At 47.3% G+C, this 20,731-nt stretch overlaps 2 protein-coding genes across 3 annotated transcripts; one reads left to right on the top strand and one right to left on the bottom strand.

Moving 5' to 3' along the window:
- Nucleotides 1-527: 527 nt before the first annotated feature.
- On the bottom strand, nucleotides 528-10,545 carry LOC119027801. The gene is made up of 8 exons (XM_037113256.1): nucleotides 10,525-10,545; nucleotides 9,670-9,773; nucleotides 8,277-8,760; nucleotides 7,647-8,174; nucleotides 7,175-7,568; nucleotides 6,871-6,966; nucleotides 2,853-2,918; nucleotides 528-1,917 (listed from the first exon to the last, which is right to left on the bottom strand). The coding sequence occupies exons 3-8, from the start codon at nucleotides 8,703-8,705 to the stop codon at nucleotides 1,130-1,132; spliced, it is 2,301 nt and encodes a 766-aa protein (XP_036969151.1). The 5' UTR covers nucleotides 8,706-8,760; nucleotides 9,670-9,773; nucleotides 10,525-10,545; the 3' UTR covers nucleotides 528-1,129.
- Nucleotides 10,546-15,925: 5,380 nt separating this feature from the next.
- On the top strand, nucleotides 15,926-20,616 carry mogat3a (monoacylglycerol O-acyltransferase 3a). 2 transcript variants are annotated; one of them, XM_037111004.1, is made up of 9 exons: nucleotides 16,301-16,394; nucleotides 17,951-18,129; nucleotides 18,221-18,281; nucleotides 18,378-18,521; nucleotides 19,173-19,303; nucleotides 19,387-19,430; nucleotides 19,562-19,652; nucleotides 19,907-20,015; nucleotides 20,112-20,616. In XM_037111004.1, exons 1-9 carry the CDS (start codon nucleotides 16,301-16,303, stop codon nucleotides 20,264-20,266), a joined length of 1,008 nt encoding a protein of 335 aa, XP_036966899.1. In that variant the 3' UTR covers nucleotides 20,267-20,616. The 2 variants fall into 2 exon arrangements, with proteins under 2 accessions (XP_036966900.1, XP_036966899.1); XM_037111005.1 differs by lacking the exons at nucleotides 19,907-20,015; nucleotides 20,112-20,616 and adding an exon at nucleotides 19,748-19,843 and having other exon boundaries at nucleotides 15,926-16,394.
- The last annotated feature ends 115 nt before the right edge of the window (nucleotides 20,617-20,731 follow it).

Raw genomic sequence — 20,731 nt, 5'->3', positions numbered from 1 at the left:
CCTGCTGGTGATGAACATGAAAGATGGACCAGAGGAGAGAGGACCAGAGGAGGGAGGACCAGAGGAGAGAGGACCAGAGGACCAGAGGACCAGAGGAGAGAGGACCAGAGGAGGGAGGACCAGAGGAAAGAGGACCAGAGGAAAGAAGACCAGAGGAGGGAGGACCAGAGCAGAGGAGGGAGGACTAAATGACTAAAATACCTCTGAGCAGAAGACTAGAGGACCAGAGGAGAGAGGACCAGAGGACCAGAGGACCAGAGGAGAGAGGACCAGAGGAGGGAGGACCAGAGGAGGGAGGACCAGAGGACCAGAGGACCAGAGGAGAGAGGACTAAATGACTAAAATACCTCTGAGCAGAAGACTAGAGGACCAGAAGACTGGACTACTGAATCAGGTTCAACAGATCCAGACTGACTGTTTTGTTCTCCAGGGCCTGTTCACATACAAAGATTATTTTAATTTGTCATGTGACTATTCTGCACTAAATGGACCAATCAGCCATATAAGTATGACAACACAAAGCCTCATGATGATGTCAGAGAGTTTATTTCATCATTTGTTTACGTCTGTGGTCCCGACTCAGCCTGGAGCAACACTCGGCTCCGACACCGTCCATCACTCCAGCTGCTCGTGGCAACAAACCTGCCTCGTATGTTGACATCACTAACATGCCAGTCTGAAAATCTATATGGCTCATAGAGACTATCGTCCATCCCGGCTCAGGTGTGCAGCATCAGTTACCATGGACACCAGTCCAGGTGAAAACAGAGTCATCAGTAATCCATCGGCAGGACAACTGACAACAACAATACTGACAGGTGATTGGCTGGAGAACAGTACTATTAAAGGGATCATCTGTAAATATCAATTATGCCACAGATGGACCTTCGTCTTTGTCACCATGGAGACAGACAGCAAACACTCTGAACCTGATGTAAATCATGTCTCCAGCTGCTTCAGTTGTTTAGCAGAATGCTACAACTCTGTTTTACTGTGAAGCTCCAGAACTGTCCTGTGGACTACGACACTGCACCTGACTTTATATCATCAGGAGGAGCAGAGGAAGAACGGTTCCTTTAAGGAGCCGTTCTGCTTCATCAAACAGTATCGTCATTAGTGGACGTGTCCATCAGAAGTGGACGTGTCCTGAATGTGCATTGGCTGGCAGTCCTCCTGGTGCTGGGTCCTGGAGCAGGTTCCTGTCTAGCTGCCTGCTGACTGGGAAGTGCTGAGACAAAGACTCTTCAGTCCAGTCTGTTCTGGACAGCAGCTGGTCAATGTGAGGCCCCAGGGTCCGGTGTGGAAGTGGGTATGGACTGATGGTGGGGTCCCGGTCCAACAGAGGGGCTTGTTGTGGCACGTCATGTCCGTAAAGTGTACCTGTCAATAAAGAAGGGTCCCGGTCCAGGGTGGTCTGCAGTCCCTGGGTCTGCTGGTCCATTTGGTACAACTGCTTCTTTTGGACCTGAATGTGGTCCTGGTGGTCCAGTCTAGCATAGCACAGCTGCTTTTTGTGGATCTGAGGGTGGTCCAGCTGGGCCTGGTACTGCTGTTTTTTATTGTTCTGGATGTGGTCCTGGTCATGGGTATCCATCTGGACTTGGTACTGGGGTTTCTTCTTATTCTGGTCATTTTGATCCATCTGGTTCTGGGTTTGATCGTGTTCTTGCTTCTCCTGAAGGTCCATCTGCGCATGGAACTGCTGCTTTTTCTGGCTCTGGATCTGGTTATGGATCTGGTTCTTGATGTCTTTCCAGTGTCGTCCTCTGAGGACAGGTTCCCGGTCCAGACAGCGCTGACAGACCTCCTTTCCTGGTACCGACTGGAACAGTACGTGGACTCCCAGCTGTCTCCAGACTGCCTCCTTCTCTGCAGACGACCATGGGCGACGTCGGACCTTCCTGGGAACCACAGGGACTGAAAGACAGACACAAACAGGAAAGGAAATATCAGACAGACCCCTTCAACAGGTTTCAGGTTTCACTTGAATTCAGGAGACTAGGGGTGTCACGATTTCGATTTTAAATCGAAATCGACCGAAGAATTAAGTCTAAATCTCCAACTTAGAATTAAAAAAATAGGATTGTCGATGCTGCCACGCCTCCATGTCACGTCTGGTCTGCTTGCCAAGCGGAAAAAAAACACACACGTGTTGAAGTGCTGCGAGTCGACCTCCTGTAACTTAGCTGCTAGCTAAGCCAGCAGCTGTTAGCTGCAGCCAATCAGACGACAGCATGGTGTTACACCATCCTGTTCAGCTCCTGGACCGTGTCGGGCAGCACAGGGGAGATGATTCCTCCAGGACCGAAGTTTGTGTTTATCTTCAGGGTGAAACACTGTCATGTGTTAAGCTGCTCGGGAAATAATACCAGGGAGCTTTAATGTATCTGGAGGAGCCGTCGCCTTCATTCACAGCCAGACTGAAGACTATATTGTACAGTTTATTGCTGTCGTTACTCCTGCTACTCCTTTCACTTCTCCTTCCTCTCCCATTCAGTCACACTCCGCACGAACACACTCACACACCACCCTCTTCCTGAAAGGGGCTACGCCACTCTGACAACAATGGCAACTAGATGGCAAGTTATTATGTTTAAGTTTGCATATACTGAAGATATAAATTATTGTTACGTTACCTTGTTAGTAAATGTTTTAGATTTGACAGTGTAGTGTGGTACATTGAGAACAAAGGTCAGATATTATGTTGCATAAAAGTCTAGTCTAAAAATGGCACAGCAACCTGTGCTTTAAAATAAATAAATGTAAGAATCGAGAATCGCATCGACCTTAGAATCGAAAATGGAATCGAATCGAGGATTTGGAGAATCGTGACACCCCCACAGGAGACCCACCTGTCTGCTGTCTGGACTCTGGAGGAATCATGGAGGTCAATGGTTGGTCACTGGTCTGTGACGGAGCTACAGACAGGTAGACAGAAACACAGCCAGTTCAAACAGCATCATCTGCTCGCTCATGAACCCTGACAGGTTTGTAGTTTAGGGGTTACGAGTAAAGATGTGGGCGAGAAACATGGTCCACATACAGTGCCTTGCAAAAGTATTCACACCACTTTGAACTTTTCCACATTTTGTCACGTTTTAACCACAAATGGAAAAGTATTTTAATGGGACTTTATGTGATAGATCAACACAAAGTGGGGCATAACTGAAGTGGAAGGAAAATGATACATGGTTTAAATTTTTTTTTACAAATAAAATACAGAAAAGTGTGACGTGCAAAAGTATTCCGCCCCCTTTACTCTGATACCCTTAAATAAACTCCAGTGCAACCAGTTGCCTTCAGGAGTCCCCTAATTAGTAAATGGAGTCAACCTGTGTGTAATCTAATCTCAGTGTAAATACAGCTGTTCTGTAAAAGCCTCAGAGGTTTGATAGAGAATATTAGTGAACAAACAACATCATGAAGCCCAAAAAACACACCAGACAGGTCAGGGATACAGTTGTGGAGAAGTTTAAAGCATGGTTAGGATATGAAAAAATATCCCAAGCTTTGAACATCTCACAGAGCACTGTTCAATCCATCACCTGAAAATGGAAAGAGTATGGCACAACTGCAAACCAACCAAGACATGACCGTCCACCTGAACTAACAGGCTGGGCAAGGAGAGCATTGATCAGAGAAGCAGCCAAGAGGCCCATGATAACTCTGGAGGAGCTGCAGAGATCCACAGCTCAGGTGGGAGAGTCATGCACTCCACAACTCAGGCCTTTATGGAAGAGTGGCAAGAAGAGAGCCATTGTTGAAACAAAGCCATGCAGTTTGCCACAAGCCATGTGGGGGGCACACAAACATGTGGAGGAAGGTGCTCTGGTCAGACGAGACCAAAATTGAAGTTTTTGGCCTAAATGCAAAACACTATGTGTGGCAGAAAACTAACACTGCACATGACCCTGAACACACCATCCTCACTGTGAAACATGGTGGTGGCAGCATCATGCTGTGGAGATGCTTTTCTTCAGCAGGGACAGGGAAGCTGGTCTGAGTTGAGGGAGATGGATGGAGCTAAATACAGGACAGTCGTGGAAGAAAACCTGTTAGAGTCTGCAAAAGACTTGAGACTGGGGCAGAAGTTCACCTTCCAGCAGGACAACGAGCCTAAACATACAGCCAGAGCTACAATGGAACGGTTTAGATCAAAGCACAGTCATGTGTTAGAATGGCCCAGTCAAAGTCCAGACCTAAATCCACTTGACAATCTCTGGCAAGACTTGAAAACTGCTGTTCACAGACGCTCTCCATCCAATCAGACTAAGACTGAGACTAAGACTGTTTCTAAGCTACAGTGGGGCAAATAAGTATTTAGTCAACCACCAATTGTGCAAGTTCTCCTACTTGAAAAGATTAGAGAGGCCTGTAATTGTCAACATGGGTAAACCTCAACCATGAGAGACAGAATGTGGAAAAAAACAGAAAATCACATTGTTTGATTTTTAAAGAATTTATTTCCAAATTAGAGTGGAAAATAAGTATTTGGTCAGCTACAAAGACGCAAGATTTCTGGCTGTCAAAGAGGTCTAACTAACGAGGCTCCACTCGTTACCTGTATTAATGGCACCTGTTTTAACTCATTATCGGTATAAAAGACACCTGTCCACAACCTCAGTCAGTCACACTCCAAACTCCACTATGGCCAAGACCAAAGAGCTGTCGAAGGACACCAGAGACAAAATTGTAGACCTGCACCAGGCTGGGAAGACTGAATCTGCAATAGGTAAAATGCTTGGTGTAAAGAAATCAACTGTGGGAGCAATTATTAGAAAATGGAAGACATACAAGACCACTGATAATCTCCCTCGATCTGGGGCTCCATGCAAGATCTCACCCCGTGGCGTCAAAATGATAACAAGAACGGTGAGCAAAAATCCCAGAACCACACGGGGGGACCTAGTGAATGACCTACAGAGAGCTGGGACCACAGTAACAAAGGCTACTATCAGTAACACTATGCGCCGCCAGGGACTCAAATCCTGCACTGCCAGACGTGTCCCCCTGCTGAAGCCAGTACAGGTCCAGGCCCGTCTGCGGTTCGCTAGAGAGCATTTGGATGATCCAGAAGAGGACTGGGAGAATGTGTTATGGTCAGATGAAACCAAAATAGAACTTTTTGGTAGAAACACAGGTTCTCGTGTTTGGAGGAGAAAGAATACTGAATTGCATCCGAAGAACACCATACCCACTGTGAAGCATGGGGGTGGAAACATCATGCTTTGGGGCTGTTTTTCTGCAAAGGGACCAGGACGACTGATCTGTGTAAAGGAAAGAATGAATGGGGCCATGTATCGAGAGATTTTGAGTGAAAATCTCCTTCCATCAGCAAGGCCATTGAAGATGAGACGTGGCTGGTTCTTTCAGCATGACAATGATCCCAAACACACAGCCAGGGCAACAAAGGAGTGGCTTCGTAAGAAGCATTTCAAGGTCCTGGAGTGGCCTAGCCAGTCTCCAGATCTCAACCCCATAGAAAATCTGTGGAGGGAGTTGAAAGTCCGTGTTGCCCAACGACAGCCCCAAAACATCACTGCTCTAGAGGAGATCTGCATGGAGGAATGGGCCAAAATACCAGCAACAGTGTGTGAAAAGCTTGTGAAGAGTTACAGAAAACGTTTGGCCTCCATTATTGCCAACAAAGGGTACATAACAAAGTATTGAGATGAACTTTTGGTATTGACCCAATACTTATTTTCCACCATGATTTGCAAATAAATTCTTTAAAAATCAAACAATGTGATTTTCTGGGTTTTTTGTCCACATTCTGTCTCTCATGTTTGAGGTTTACCCATGTTGACAATTACAGGCCTCTCTAATCTTTTCAAGTGGGAGAAATTGCACAATTAGTGGTTGACTAAATACTTATTTGCCCCACTGTATTTTGCTGTCAGGACTTATTTTCCCGATAGTGACCACCATTCTATACATTATCTCTAACTTATTCAACTCTGTCACGTGTTCTTACCTCATCTATTTCTTGCCTCTTCCTTCTGTACACTAGTGTGTTTACTAATGTGACATGGAAATGGTCCGAACAGATCTGTGTCCTCCCCTTGAGGACCGACGTTACTTACATCTACCTGTGTGTAAGAGTGCACGCAGAGTTTGTTCACTTGTGTACTTGCTAGAGGTGTGGAGGATACTGATTGATGCAGAGGTGGATCATAATCAAGCGTCTGCAGCTCATGTTGACTGTCCGGCATCAGCTGGACAATAAAGTTAATTTGCTCCCATGCTTTGAATTATGGGCGGACATTAAGCCAACATTACTGATGTAGGCAGAGATCATCACAAACTGGATGAGACAACTTTAGTCATTTTCTCCTGAAGCTAATGTCTTCAGCCATAAAGAATAACTGTTACAGCAGCTAATCAGCTGAGAACTGAGGAGCTGCTGTCAACTTCTCCGTCCAGCTCTGAGAGAGATGCAGCCGAGTCAACAAGTTTTATCTTAAAGCTGCCGTGTGAAACTATATTATTGTAGATTATACCAAACGTGTCAGACACTGCAGATGGATCAATGTTTTGTTTTGTAACGTTTGTGTATTGAAAAGATGCAGCTTTTTTGTTAACCGCTAAAGTTGGATTTTTGGAAGGACTTCCTGAATAAACAGGGAATTTAAATGATGAAGAGTAGCTGTGTGCAGTGATGAAGATCATGAGGATGACAAACACCGAGATGCATCGAGAATCACTGACAGCTGAATCTTAATCAAATCAAACTGTGATGCCAGTGAAGGCTCACACCTCTAGTGCTTGTGTGGATGATGTTTGTGTCCTACTGATTGAAAGTCAGATTCTGGTTTATGATGAGTACTAACTGTTGGGACCTGGAGGTCAGAGGTCAGGATCAGGACTCACCCTCTGGTCTTGGATCAGACTGCTCTGGACTCCGCTCTTTACACTCATTCTCACTTCTTGATTGGAATGATTGTTTCTTCATCTTAGCTCCTCCTGCTGGAGAAAGGAGAAAATAACCCGATTCAACAAAACAATCAGTGGTGTTCAAGTTCAAGTGCAACAAGACCTGAACCCAGCAGAGACCAGAGTCACAGAAGTGTTCAAACTCTGGTCCCTACCCAGACAAGACTAACCCTGGCCCAGGTGTCAGCTCTTTCGGGGCTGACTCGGGCACCACCTGTGCCGGGGTCGACTCAGGCATTACCTGTGTCGGGGTTCAACAGCCCCAGGTTGTCCCACTCCCTTCCAAGCAGGTGGTAGAAGTCAGTGGTCTTGGCTGCAGCCTCCCAGTCTCCGTCCTGCAGACTCTCTCCAATGGCAATCTCACAAACCGTCTTAAGTGTCGTCTTAACCGCCAACGGAGGGCGGCTCCAGCGGTATCCGGATGCCTTCCTGGCAGCGTCCAGCACCAGGCTGAGGCAGCCCGGAGCCAGAAGGTCATGCAGGGTTTGAACGCTCGAGTCCAGAGATTTAGCAGCCAGGAGGAACCTGCCAAGCTCCCGCAGCTTCTGACTGACATAGTCGTACCTCCTTTGGCTGCCGTCCTGATTCTCCATTAACTTGTTTCCAAATTTACATATCAGCCAATCAGATTTGACCTGGACAGAGCGAGGAAGAGGGTTGTTAACACAAAGACAGGTAGAGAAACAGACAGGTAGACAGACAGGTGTTCAGACCTGGTGTGAGACGTGGTCCTGGTTCATCCGGTGCAGGACTTCACTGCAGCTCTCAGATGCTCCACTGGAAATTGGAAGGAGACGGGATGCTGCAGCTTGGACCCTGGTGCGCTTCCTGGGCCGGTCTGTGCCAGGGTGAGAGGTCGTGTTCTGATCCACTCCAGGATCACAGCTAATGAGTCGTTTGGCACTGGTCTCAGAGGCCCTGATCTGGTCTGTTTTGGTTGTGTCTCCTGAGGGGTCAGACTGCGTGGCCTCTGTCTTGGAGGTCCGGTTGTCTGGTGGATCCAACTTACTTCCTGAATCACCTGTTGTGTCCTGCACAGGGTCAGTGGTCTTCTCTGCCGTGGAGGCTGAGTCTGTAGAAGGATCAGAGGTCATCTTCTTACGACAGGACGCCTGATGTTTCCACAGGTCAGCACGAAGAAAGAACCCGAGGCAGAGTGGGCAGGGCAGGTAGTTCCTCGCATCAACTTCCTCTGAGGGCTGACGCCACGGGACGATCTCACCATTACCCTGTCTGATCACCTGAGAGACAGACAGGTGGGCGGGTACACTGGAAGTCAGGCTTTAGTGCTGTGCAGACAGACAGATGAACAGACAGACAGGTAAATAAACAGATAAACACACCTCAATGTTGTGCAGGTAGTTGCCCCTGCAGCGCAGGTGCTCCAGCAGTACGTGGCGTTGTTTGGAGCCTGTCGGCAGCACACTGGCGGCGGCCACTTCCTGTTGGTCAGCGTGTTTCCTCAGCAGGTGGCGAGCAATCTTCACCTGTGGTCGCCGACAAAACACACAGTAATGTTTCTTATCCCACCGCCGCTTCCCGTCGCTCCATGTCCTCTTCACCGTCACGCCCTCCTTCTTGTCTTCCTGCCCTCGTCTCTTCTCCTTCTGACCACACCTCTTCTCACCTGCACCCCGCCTCTTCCCTCTCTGGACTCGCCTACCAAAAGTGGCGGCAGCTCGGCGGCGGGGACGGCGTCCAGCGGGCTTCGTTAGCTCTTCATCAGGAGAGGAGATTTGGTCTGAGGCATGGACCTCTGTCTTGTTCGCCATGATGACCTCACTGTGGTCCTCTTTTGTAACAGTGGTCTCCACAGTAACAAAGCACCTGCTGATCAAACAGGTAAACACAATGCAGGCAGGTGTGTTTAGAAACCAGTGTGAAGGATTTAAAAACCTGAAGCTGCACAAACCGCTGCAGTCTGACTTCACTTAAATCACGCTGAAAACATGCTAATAAATGCTAATGCTAAAACTTATCAAAGACTCAATACAGTGTTATGTCAGGCAGTGACATCACACGCTACATCACACAACTGTGCAGAGAAGCGCCACCCCAGACTCCATACAAATATCTGGCAACTTAAAGTTTATCCATACTGGGAAGTAGCCTGACCTTGTAGAAACATTTCCAACAAGTTTCATAAAGATTAAGTTGTTACGTTAAATTCGGGATGAGTCACATTCATAAACAGTCCACGTGGGCACAAACAGAGACTCCTGCAGCCTCGGACTGAAACCAGCCGATCGTTTAAATAGCAGAGACCTCACTGTCATGTTGTCTGGTTCATATTAAGACTGCAAACCGAACTAATTAAAAGAAACACAACATAAGCACAGATACTTCAGTCATGTCCCGGTCTTATAAAGAGCCAATAAACACTAAAACGGCCGTTTTTAGAAAGGAGTTTGGTGCTCCCATCCTCCGTTTGTGTCTGTGTTCAGACTGACTGACACAAACGGATCGATGTGTGAACGTATCGATCAGAACTGACGGAGGTCGGACAGCTGAGGAGTGTGTGTCCGATAATGGAAGCCTATTTACCTTCAGACTAAAGGCTCTCAGCTAGCGGGAGAGAAGCTAACCACAGCAGCAGCACCGCTGTTAGCATGTTAGGAGCTAACGTAGGCTAGCTAACGTGCTGTGCTAACAAACCTGAGTGTGTCTGAACCGTGAAGCCGCAGACAGGCGTACTGAGACAGAAGGTAAACTTCACAGGTGTTAAAGTGTCCTCACCTAACAGCACCAAACTCCCTCCTCCTCCCTCTTCTTCGTCTTCTTTTTCTTCTTCGTCTTCTTCTGATCTGAGTGTCTGCGGCCGGAAACACGCCCCCTGCCACCTCCGAGTGGAACAGATTAATGTTACACATGAAACTGTGTGAGTATGAACAAACATTCATGTGTATAAAGCGATTAGTAATTTAGTTCTGTACAGATAGAAATTCTCCTCAGAGTGATCGATCAATATGCTGATCAATAACTGACGGATGAGATCTCAGTGATGGTTTGACGTCTGAACATGTTTTACAGAGTAGCAGAGCCACGTGCCTCCTGTTCCTCTTCAGCTCACCTGTTGGAACTTGTTTTTTCAGGTATGTTTAGTTGTTGAGAGACGGAGCGCAGCAAAGAGAAACATCAGTATCAGTGTGAGTCATGATCAGTGAGAGTTACCTGTCAGCCATGCAGATCACATCTCCACCTGGATGATACTGACAGTCATCAGAGCTGCACTGAAACCAGCGCTTCACCTTTAACTAAAGCCCACTGAAGCAACGTGGCTGTGATTCTGGGCTGTATGAACAAAATGTATCTGGTTTCAGTGTTTCAGCTGTGAACAGAGACGGCTGCCACAGGAGGGACAGGTAGAGACAGGTAAACACAGTGATGTCATCACACCTGAAACCTGCTGTGCCTGCATACACAACACTGATCTTCAGATATCACACAGATGTTTTCACACAGGCATGTGACTTTCTGTCTGCAGCATCATCACGAGAAAGATGCGTCCGTCTGTGATTACATGAGGAGTGAACACACAGCTGGACTCACCTGGACAAAGATCACAGAAGAGTTTCTACCTGTTCAGTTTACCTGTGAGTCGATGTCAAGACAAGCTGCAGACGAACAAAACAACAAGCTCCAACAGGACGGACAAAAACAATCACTTCATGTGCAAAGAATTCCTCTGTGATCAATAGGTGATTAACATGTGACCAATGTGTGAACAATATGATCAATATCTGATCAATATCTAATATGTTGCAGTTGTTTAAAGAAATTCATCATTTTGTTCTTTACATGAAATAAGTTGAGCGTCACTGAGATTTAAATTTACTCTAAGTAAAACTCAGGTACATCCTCACCTGTCGCTGTGTGTGCAGGTGTGTCCAGGTGTGTGTGTGCAGGTGTGTGTTTTCAAGTGTGTGTGTGCAGGTGTGTCCAGGTGTGTGTGTGCAGGTGTGTGTTTTCAAGTGTGTGTGTGAGCCTCTTAACGATCAGAACAGACTCGTTGTTGCTTCATGAGGTTCAGTAGTAAAACATCTGTAACTCTGATGCTGATGAATGAATGTGAGAGAAGCTCACCTGTACAGCGTCACCTGGACCAACCCTCAGTTAATCCTGTGAGTTTACTTCCTGTCACACCTGCAGCATGAAGGCTGTCAGCACTTCCTGTCCACACCGTCACCATGGAAACACAGACACAAATAAGAGGTGTGTTTGATGGCGTCAGGGGGTGGAGCTAACAGGGATTACCTGTGGAGGAGGGAGTAGCTCGTTCATAAGAACTCCTGGTGTCAGCGCAGTGTGTCACTTGGATCGGTGTTACCGTGACGACATCATGGACAGACTGCAGGTGAGTGCTGACAGGTGACTGTTTATTTCACTAACACCTGAAATATTGAATAGATTCTGTAAGCTGGTTTTCAGTCAGTGGGCTGGTTCTGAGTTTGTGACCTGGTTCTGAATTTGTGAGCTAGTTCTTAGTCTCTGAGTCTCTTTTTTTTTCCACAGGTGTAAATCTGGTTTCAAAGGTTTCTTTAAACCTGATCCAGGTGTGACAGGTCTGAGCTCAGTGGTTTTCAGTGTGGACCTGGTCTGATGTGGTCTCTGACCTCACCAGCTGATCAGTTTATGAGTTTATGAGATGTGAAAGACAGCATGTAGTCTGGTGCTGCAGACAAGTGTGTGAGTGTATGTGTGTGTGTGTGTGTGTGTGTGTGTGTGTGTGTGTGTGTGTGCGTGCGTGCGTGCGTATGCAGGGGGCGGGGCCTCCTCTGGTATGCAGGTGACAGGTCACCGCAGTGTTAACGCAGAATGTTGTTGCTAGGGAGACAGAACCAACAGCTTCAATGTGGACATGTTCTGTCTGATTCCAGGTGAGCATGCTGTGTCTGCTGCTGAAGATGACCTTTGACCCTGGTGCTGCACAGCTGCTGCAGATGCTCAGGTGTCCAACATGTGATGAAGGTAACTGACCAATCACAGTGCAGATGATCCGGACGATCCAGATGACACCTGGTACCTGGTTCTGACTTCCTGTCTGCTCCTCAGGTTACTTTGTGAGGACGAACTGCTCTGAAGTGACGGTGGACAATGAAGTGAGGTTTGAAGGAGTCCAGTGTAGTCTGTGCACTGACTGCTCAGGTAAACACACCTGCACACCTGCCTATGTTTAAAGCTCACCTTGTTCTACACACCTCATGTGTTGTCTTCAGACTGATAACTGAGTGACTGATTGATCTGTGTGTTGCAGCTACTGATCAGGTCACCCTGGTCAACTGTTCCGCGTTCGCCGACTCGCTGTGTGGAAATGTCACCACGACAGCAACTCCAACTGACTATCCAGGTAACCTCACCTGACTGCAGCTCATTTTCTTCTTCCACCATGAGACCAATTAGTCTCAACAAGTTCTCAGAGGAGGGTCTCTGCTGTCTGATAATTCTTCTTCTTCTTCTTCTTCTTCTTCTTCTTCTTCTTCTTCTTCTTCTTCTTCTTCTCCTCACAGTCTCTGCTCCTGAAGTGTGGATCCTCCTCACTGTGATGTAAGAATCAATCACCTTTAATTAGACAGAAGCTTTTATCTTCAAATACCAACAGCCAATCAGAGCAGTGGAACATGTGACGTAGCGCTGAGCTACAGATGGAATGTTAGCTTGTTGGCTCTCAATGAGTCGCTAGCTTAAGATGCTACATCTAGCCTGAGTCCAGACAGGACAGGCAGGGAGTCACCAGTTAACATGGTCTGCTCTTAACAAGGCGACTCACCTGCAGGTCTGTGATGGAACATGTTTGATTGTGTCTCTGCAGACTTCTGTCTTTGCTCCTGGTTCTGCTGCTCAGCCTGTTACTCACTCTGCTGTCCTGTAGACACCGACACAACAAACCCAGAGGTAACAAGCCCCTCCCATTTGATAACAGCCTCTCCCACTCGACCCCTCCCTCTGTATAAAAGACCCGCCTCTAATGTGTAAGACTCCGCCTCACCTGAAACACACCTTGTCGTTATCTCTGCAGCTCTGGATCCTCTGTGATTGAAGCAGGTCTGATTAAATCCAGAATGACTTTCTGTCCCCATTGAAGCCGCTGAGGTGGCTGTCAGACCTGATCCACCTCTCCAGTAGACCACCAAGGGTGGTAGGACTGTAATCCTTGACATGTGTAGTCCAGGTACAGGCCAGGTGAAGGCCAGGTGAAGTCCAGGTGAAGTCCAGGTAAAGGGTAGGTGAAGTCCAGGTACAGGCCAGGTGAAGTCCAGGTACAGGCCAGGTGTAGCCATGATGTAGTCCAGGTGAAGTCTAGATACAAGCCAGGTGAAGTCCAGGTACAGGTCATATGTAGTCCAGGTAGGTCCAGGTACAGGCTAGGTGAAGTCCAGATGTAGTCCAGGTGAAGTCCAGTTACAGGCTAGGTGTAGTCCAGATGTAGTCCAGGTGAAGTCTAGATACAAGCCAGGTGAAGTCCAGATACAGGCCAGATTAAATCCAGGTACAGGTCAGATTTAGTCCAGGTGAAATTCAGGTAAAGTCCAGGTACAGGCCAAGTGAAGTCCAGGTACAGGCCAGATTAAATCTAGGTACAGGCTAGGTGAAGTCCAGGTGAAGTCCAGGTGAAGATTGGATGTAGCCAAGGTGAAGTTCAGGTACAGGCCAGATGTTGTCCAGGTGTAGTTCAAAAGTAATTCAGGTGTCGTCCAGATCTAGTCCAGGTGTAGTCCAGATCTAGACTAGCATATTATAATTCTTCCCCCTGTTGTGAGCCATTTAGACTGAAGAGCAGCCCCTCACCTGTATGAAGCAGAACAACATGACATCACTTCCTGTGGCGAGATCTCAGAGGTTTTGTAGTTTTTAGTTTGACAGGATGTCTCTGCTGGTGGACAGAGGTATTGCACACTCTCAGGATCCCTTAATAAACCAGATGGATTACTCTCAGTCCACACTAGAGTCCAGGACCTGATCCAGTGGTAACATGAGGCCAGCAGAGAGAACACATCCTGTCACAGGCTGTTCCAAAATAAAAGTCTTGTTTATGAAATAAAAGAAGGTCTCTGATTCAGTGTCAGCTCATTCAGATCTGAAGGAACAGTTCAGACTGTTTCCTCAGGTTCATGGACTGATGAAGACCAGGTGGAGTTCAGGTGGATGACAGTCAGGTGGTCTGCGGCCCACTCTTCATCACTCTTCGTCATCACTCTTCATCACTCTTCATCATCACTCTTCATCATCACTCTTCATTATCACTCTTCATCACTCTTCATCATCACTCTTCATCACTCTTCATCATCACTCTTCATCATCACTCTTCATCATCACTCTTCATCACTCTTCGTCATGACTCTTCATCATGACTCTTCATCATGACTCTTCATCACTCTGATTTCAGATCACCTGAAGAATCACAACATGGTGATGATCACTGAGGTTTACGAGTGGTGGCCATTTTGTAATCAGATTAATTCAGAGGGGGTCAGTGACGGTGGACTGTGATTGGCTGAATTGAACTCTGATGTTAGGGGGGCGTGGTTATGGTAATCAGTCCTATCAACTGATTGAAATCCAGTTACAGTTGGACTTTAATCAAACAGGAAGTCCATCATAGAGACCGTTGTGGATCCTACATTTCCCATGATGCACCTGACTTCTGACCAAACTACAGAGGGTTGAAATCAGTGGAATGAACCTTTCGTTTGATCTGAGTGAGCTGAACCAGCTGCATGTTGTTCTGTTCTTCATGTGTGAGCACATTATTATTGTTTATGTGTTATAATTTATGTGTTATTCTTGTTTACATATATTGTTATTATTGTTTATGTTCCGTCTGTGTTCATGTAGTTTGTTTATGTGATGGCAGCAGACTGTTGTTCTTTAAATAAAGATCTGTATCTTCAATCTGTTAGACTCTCTGTGTCTGGATCATTCGGTGGAGTGAGTGGACTGATGTGGACCTGAGGTCTGTGAACTGATACAGACCTGAGGTCTGTAGACTGATGTGGACCTGAGGTCTGTGGACTGATGTGCACCTGAGGTCTGTAGACTGATGTGCACCTGAGGTCTGTAGACTGATGTGGACCTGAGGTCTGTGGACTGATGTGGACCTGAGGTCTGTGAACTGATACAGACCTGAGGTCTGTAGACTGATGTGGACCTGAGGTCTGTGGACTGATGTGCACCTGAGGTCTGTAGACTGATGTGCACCTGAGGTCTGTAGACTGATGTGGACATGAGGTCTGTAGACTGATGTGGACATGAGGTCTGTGGACTGATGTGGACCAGAGGTCTCAGGTTTTCACACTGTGTATGGACGTGTTCTTGGACCCAGTCTGTGTTGATGTTTAAAGTAATAAAGACGTTTCATGTTTATATAAATCTATTGTCGTCAGGCTCATGTGGACCTCAGTCCACCCTGATGTCAGAGGCTCCTCCCATCGTCCCGGTGCCGTTTCGCGTCGGGTCGCTGCCGCCAGAGTCCGGTGCAGAAGCTCGTCATGTGTCGTCGCACACACATTAGAGCACGCGGCAGTGGACTACCTTCAGTCCATCACGCTCTCATTATGTGGAGGTGAAAAATGATTGAATTGATCGATCAGAATTGATAATGGGTGCAGTGCAACCTGAAGCTGGACAGCACCAAGCTGCTCTGACACAACACCGAGTCTCTGCTGGGTTCACCTGAGTCAGGTGGAGGGGGCGGAGTCAGGCTCACGGATTAGATACAACACACTGTGTCTGATCAATTTTGTTGTAATTTGATGACATCATGAAGATTAAAGTTCAGTTTCTTATTGAAAAGTTTAAAATATTATAAAATAAAATGATGTAAACTGCTGACTTAACATTTAACTTTATTTTGTGTCTTCTCGTCATGAACAACATTAAACTAATAAATAAATATAAACAGCATGATTGATCAGTGACGCCAACATTATCATTTATTTATATTTGAATAACTTTTTATCTTCACATCAGCAGGTCCTTCCATCAGCATGAACGCGCTTGATTCCGGGCTCGCCCCCGACATGTTTTGTCCTCTGATTGGCCGAGAGGATTACACCCAGAGGGGCGGGTCCAGTACGCATGTGCAGTAGAGTCGTGTGTAGGAGCGTGTTTGTTAGGTTTGAGAGTGAAGCCAGACTGAGGAGAGATTTAAATAAAGTTTAAACTTTAGTAACACAGACTGCTGGAGGACCCACCAACACACACAACACACACACACACACACACAGACACACACACACAGACACACACACAGACAGGCAGAGCGACAGACAGGCAGCAGCAGCAGACAAACGGAGACCCTCAGACTCCCAGGCGGAGACACCGCGAGGTCGCAGCGCTCCAAGCCGGGTCAAGGAGCGCGACCGCCGGCATGAAGGTCGAGTTCGCCCCGCTGAACATCCCGCTGCGGAGGAGGCTGCAGACCGCCGCCGTACTGCAGTGGGTCTTCTCCTTCCTGGGGCTAGGTAACCTGTCTGTCTCTACACCTGTCTGTCTCTGTACCTGTCTGTCTCTGTACCCGTCTGTCTCTGTACCTGTCTGTCTCTGTACCCGTCTGTCTCTGTACCTGTCTGTCTTAACACCTGTCTGTCTCTGTACCTGTCTGTCTCTGACCCGTCTGTCTCTGACCTGTATGTCTCCATACCTGTCTGTCTCTGTACCTGCCTGTCTCTACACCTGTCTGTCTGTATACCTGTCTGTTTCTATACCTGTCTGTCTCTGACCTGTCTGTCTCTACACCTGTCTGTCTCTGTACCTGTCTGTCTCTGTACCCGTCTGTCTCTGTACCCGTCTGTCTCTGTACCTGTCTGTCTTAACACCTGTCTGTCTCTGTACCTGTCTGTCTCTGACCCGTCTGTCTCTGACCTGTATGTCTCCATACCTGTCTGTCTCTGTACCTGCCTGTCTCTACACCTGTCTGTCTGTATACCTGTCTGTTTCTATACCTGTCTGTCTCTGACCTGTCTGTCTCTACACCTGTCTGTCTGTCTGCCAACCTGTGTGTCTCTATACCTTTTTGTGTCATTTGAATTTTTACTGGCAGCCAGAGAGTCGAAGATAATTAGACCCGATCATACACAATACATTTTTCGGTTCAAGTAGAAGTGAGAGAACAAGAAGAGAAAGAAAAAAAAAGAAAGAAAAAAACATAGTAAAACCTAAACAAACGTATACTAAAGCAGTAAGTATGTGTTACATATACCGTAAGTAAATGGATTTGGTGTGGAAGAAAAAGGAGAAGAAAAAGATAAACAAACAAACAAACAAACAGGGTGCTGATGTAGAGAAACTGTATTTATCTCAGTGGTTCAATGGGAGGAGGACAGTTTGTGAACCAGGCGTGTACAGAATGATTGAACTCAAACCCAAAATCTTTTGGCCATCATACATCCGGTTATTATAATTTGTGTTATGTTTGGGCCATGCTCCTCGTCCATGTAGTTCAGTAGACATAATGTGGTTGCAAACAACATAGTGACCAATAATTCCACCCAGAGACTGTTATACATTTTACCAGCTGCAGTCAGAGACAAAGGGTTCATACTGTGCAGAGGAACATCAGCAAAATATGTTCTGTGAATATTAAAATTTATCTTTTTATTCTTTACTGATTTTTATATTTATGTAAATCTTTCCAGATATGACTCCATTTTACTGTTTCTAATGGTCTGCCCAGATCACTTTCCCAATTTCTTTGAGCCATATTCTAATTATTTCCTGTTGGGCTGTTTAACATTTTGTAAAGTTTAAAAGCAATTTTATGTGTCTCTAAACCTGTCTGTCTCTCTGGTAACCTGTCTGTCTCTCTGGTAACCTGTCTGTCTCTCTGGTAACCTGTCTGTCTCTCTGGTAACCTGTCTGTCTCTCTGATGACCCGTCTGTCTCTCTGGTAACCTGTCTGTCTCTCTACCTGTCTGTCTCTCTGATGACCTGTCTGTCTCTCTGATGACCTGTCTGTCTCTCCGGTAACCTGTCTGTCTCTCTACCTGTCTGTCTCTCTGATGACCTGTCTGTCTCTCAGCTCAGTGCTGTCTTGCTGCCTTCGTCCTCCTGGCTCTCTCTGATTGGTGGATGCTGGCCCTGCTCTATGCTGGTTGGCTGTGGTTGGACTGGGACACGCCCACCAGCGGGGGTCGGAGGTCACAGTGTCTGCGGACCTGGAGGGTCTGGGACTACTTCAGGGACTACTTCCCCCTGACGGTCAGCTGCTGCACATTGATCCCAGCCATCGGTCTGATCACTGATGATTGATGACTGATGACTGATTATTCATTACTGCTCTGTGTTCCAGCTGGTTAAAACTGTTGATCTGGATCCAAAGAAAAACTACATCTTCGGATTTCATCCGCACGGTGAAAAACGCACCCGTCTGTCTGTGGACCTGTCTATCTCTCAGGTGTGCTGGCAGCTGTGTGACCTGTCTGTCTGTGGACCTGTCTGTCTCTCAGGTGTGCTGGTAGCGGGGGGGTTTGGGAACTTCTGTACGGAGGCGACAGGTTTCTCTCGTCTGTTTCCTGGACTGACGTCTCACCTGCTGATGCTGCCATTCTGGTTCAGAGTGCCGCTCTTCAGAGACTACATCATGTGTGGAGGTACACCTGTCTGTCTGTGCACACCTGGTGTCCCCATCCTGGGAAATCTGATTACAGTGTCCAGCTCTCAGTCCATCTGAGTGACCAGCTGTGATGTGATGTCACTTCCTGCTCTGTATAACAAACCCGTCCATCACTGAGACAAACAGACTCCACATTTCTACTCAAGGACAGAAAGAAGTTCATGTAGAACATTTGCTGAATTTACAAGAAGGTCCAAATAATGCAGAATGAGTCAGAGACAGAGTTTCACAGAGTTTATAAAGTTCTTCTTAACTCATCCACTCTTAAAATCACCACATTTGTGAATGGAGTCTGGTGCTGTGGACTGTGAAGCTCCTGTTAGTGGTTCTGTCAGACTGCCAGCTGATGCAGTGAGACATGAGGACTTCGCTGAGGTCTCCCTCTGCCACAGTTTCTACATCAGCTCTGAGTCAACACTGTCACAGGTCAGTGCAGGAGGAGGCACAGGGCTGCTCTCTGATTGGCTGCCTGAGGCTGGTCACATGATGTCAGCTGTTCAGAGCAGCTGCCATCGATCAGTTTCATCAGACAGAGTTCACTGTGTCACAACTTCCTGTCTGGGTTCCTGTTTTCTCCTCAGAGTGAGACCTCTGTGCTCTGTCTGTCTCTCACCTGTCTGTGTGTCAGGCCTGGTGTCCAGCTCTAAGTCCAGCCTGTCGTACCTGGTCAGTCGTCCTGAAGGAGGTAACGTGGCTGTGATTGCGGTGGGCGGAGCTCCAGAGGCTCTGGACGCCCGTCCAGGAGCTCTGACTCTCCAGGTGCAGCAGTTTGTTGGTGACACAGACTGAACTTGTTTGTTTGTTTTTGACTCCGACTGATCTTGTGTCTGTTTCTCCTTCAGGTCCGAAACAGGAAGGGCTTCATCAAACTGGCCCTCAAACATGGGTGAGTGGGGCTTGTGGAGGGGGAGGTGCTCTGAGGGGTGGAGCTGCCAGACATCCACTGATCCTGTGTGTGTGTGTGTGTGTGTGTGTGTGTGTGTGTGTGTGTGTGTGTGTGTGTGTGTGTGTGTGCAGAGCTCAGCTGGTTCCTGTCTTCTCTTTTGGAGAAAACGAGCTGTTTGATCAGATGGAGAACCCGAGTGGATCTCCTCTGAGGAGGCTGCAGGTACAGACACACTCACTGGTTCACCTGTCTGTCTGTCTGTCTGTCTGTCTGTTTACCACACTGACATGTTTGACTTCTCTACCTATAACTGACAGCAGCTACAGAGGTGGATAACGGCTAACTTAAGCTCGTGGGTTAAGGTTAGCTACAGAGCTCATTCAGTTGTTTCAGTTTAGCTATGCTGCTAACCCTTTAATCTTAATGATGACTGCTGACATCATGCTAAGGTGTGTGATGACATCATGTGTCCACAGAATCGGCTGCAGAGCATCATGGGAGTAGCAATGCCTCTGTTTCATGCCAGAGGAGTTTTCCAGTACAGCTTTGGACTGATGCCCTACAGGAAGCCCATCAACACCGTCGGTACGACGACAACGTTCACCCATCGTGTTTCTGGAGATATTGGTGTGTTAGCGCGAGTTAGCATCAGAGCTAACCTCCCTCTCTCTGTGTTGTTAGTGGGGAAGCCGATCTCGGTGGTCCAGACTCCCAGTCCGAGCAGCGAGGACATCCACAGTCTTCATCAGATTTACCTGCAGAGTCTGACTGAACTGTTCGAGCAGCACAAACACAAATACGGCCTGGAGGAGCACCAACACCTCACCTTCATCTGACGCAAGCATCACCTGCAGATCACCTGCACCCTCCCCTCACCTGTCCTTCTGCTGTCCCTCAGTCGCATATAGTTCTGGTGGTGCCACCGGGTTTTCATTGGTTCTGATGGAGCCAACGGGTTTGTTCAGGTGTTGCAGGTGTTAGATTGAACCACTGATTTGCATACTGGATGCTAACCCTGCTAGCAACACTCAGTGACTTGACTGAAGAATGCTAACACTGCATTCAAAATCCACTGGTTTGTCTGAAGGATGCTAACAGTGTTAGCAGGGCCAGTACATTCAAAGGGATAGTTCATGTTTTTTGAAGTGGGAGCATATAAAGTACATATCTATAGTCGATCTGTTTCCTACAGTAATCAGCGATCAGCGCAGCCTCAGTGTGGAGCAGCAGAGAGCCGCTCAGCTTTGTACTGCAGTGAACAGAGTCCAGAGAAAAAGAGAAATAAACCACCTAAAACAAGG

The sequence above is a fragment of the Acanthopagrus latus genome, chromosome 10 (assembly GCF_904848185.1).
Source record: "Acanthopagrus latus isolate v.2019 chromosome 10, fAcaLat1.1, whole genome shotgun sequence".
NCBI lineage: Eukaryota > Metazoa > Chordata > Actinopteri > Spariformes > Sparidae > Acanthopagrus > Acanthopagrus latus.
Note: the sequence above shows the minus strand (reverse complement) of the source record. Positions and strands in the feature narration are given on the sequence as shown.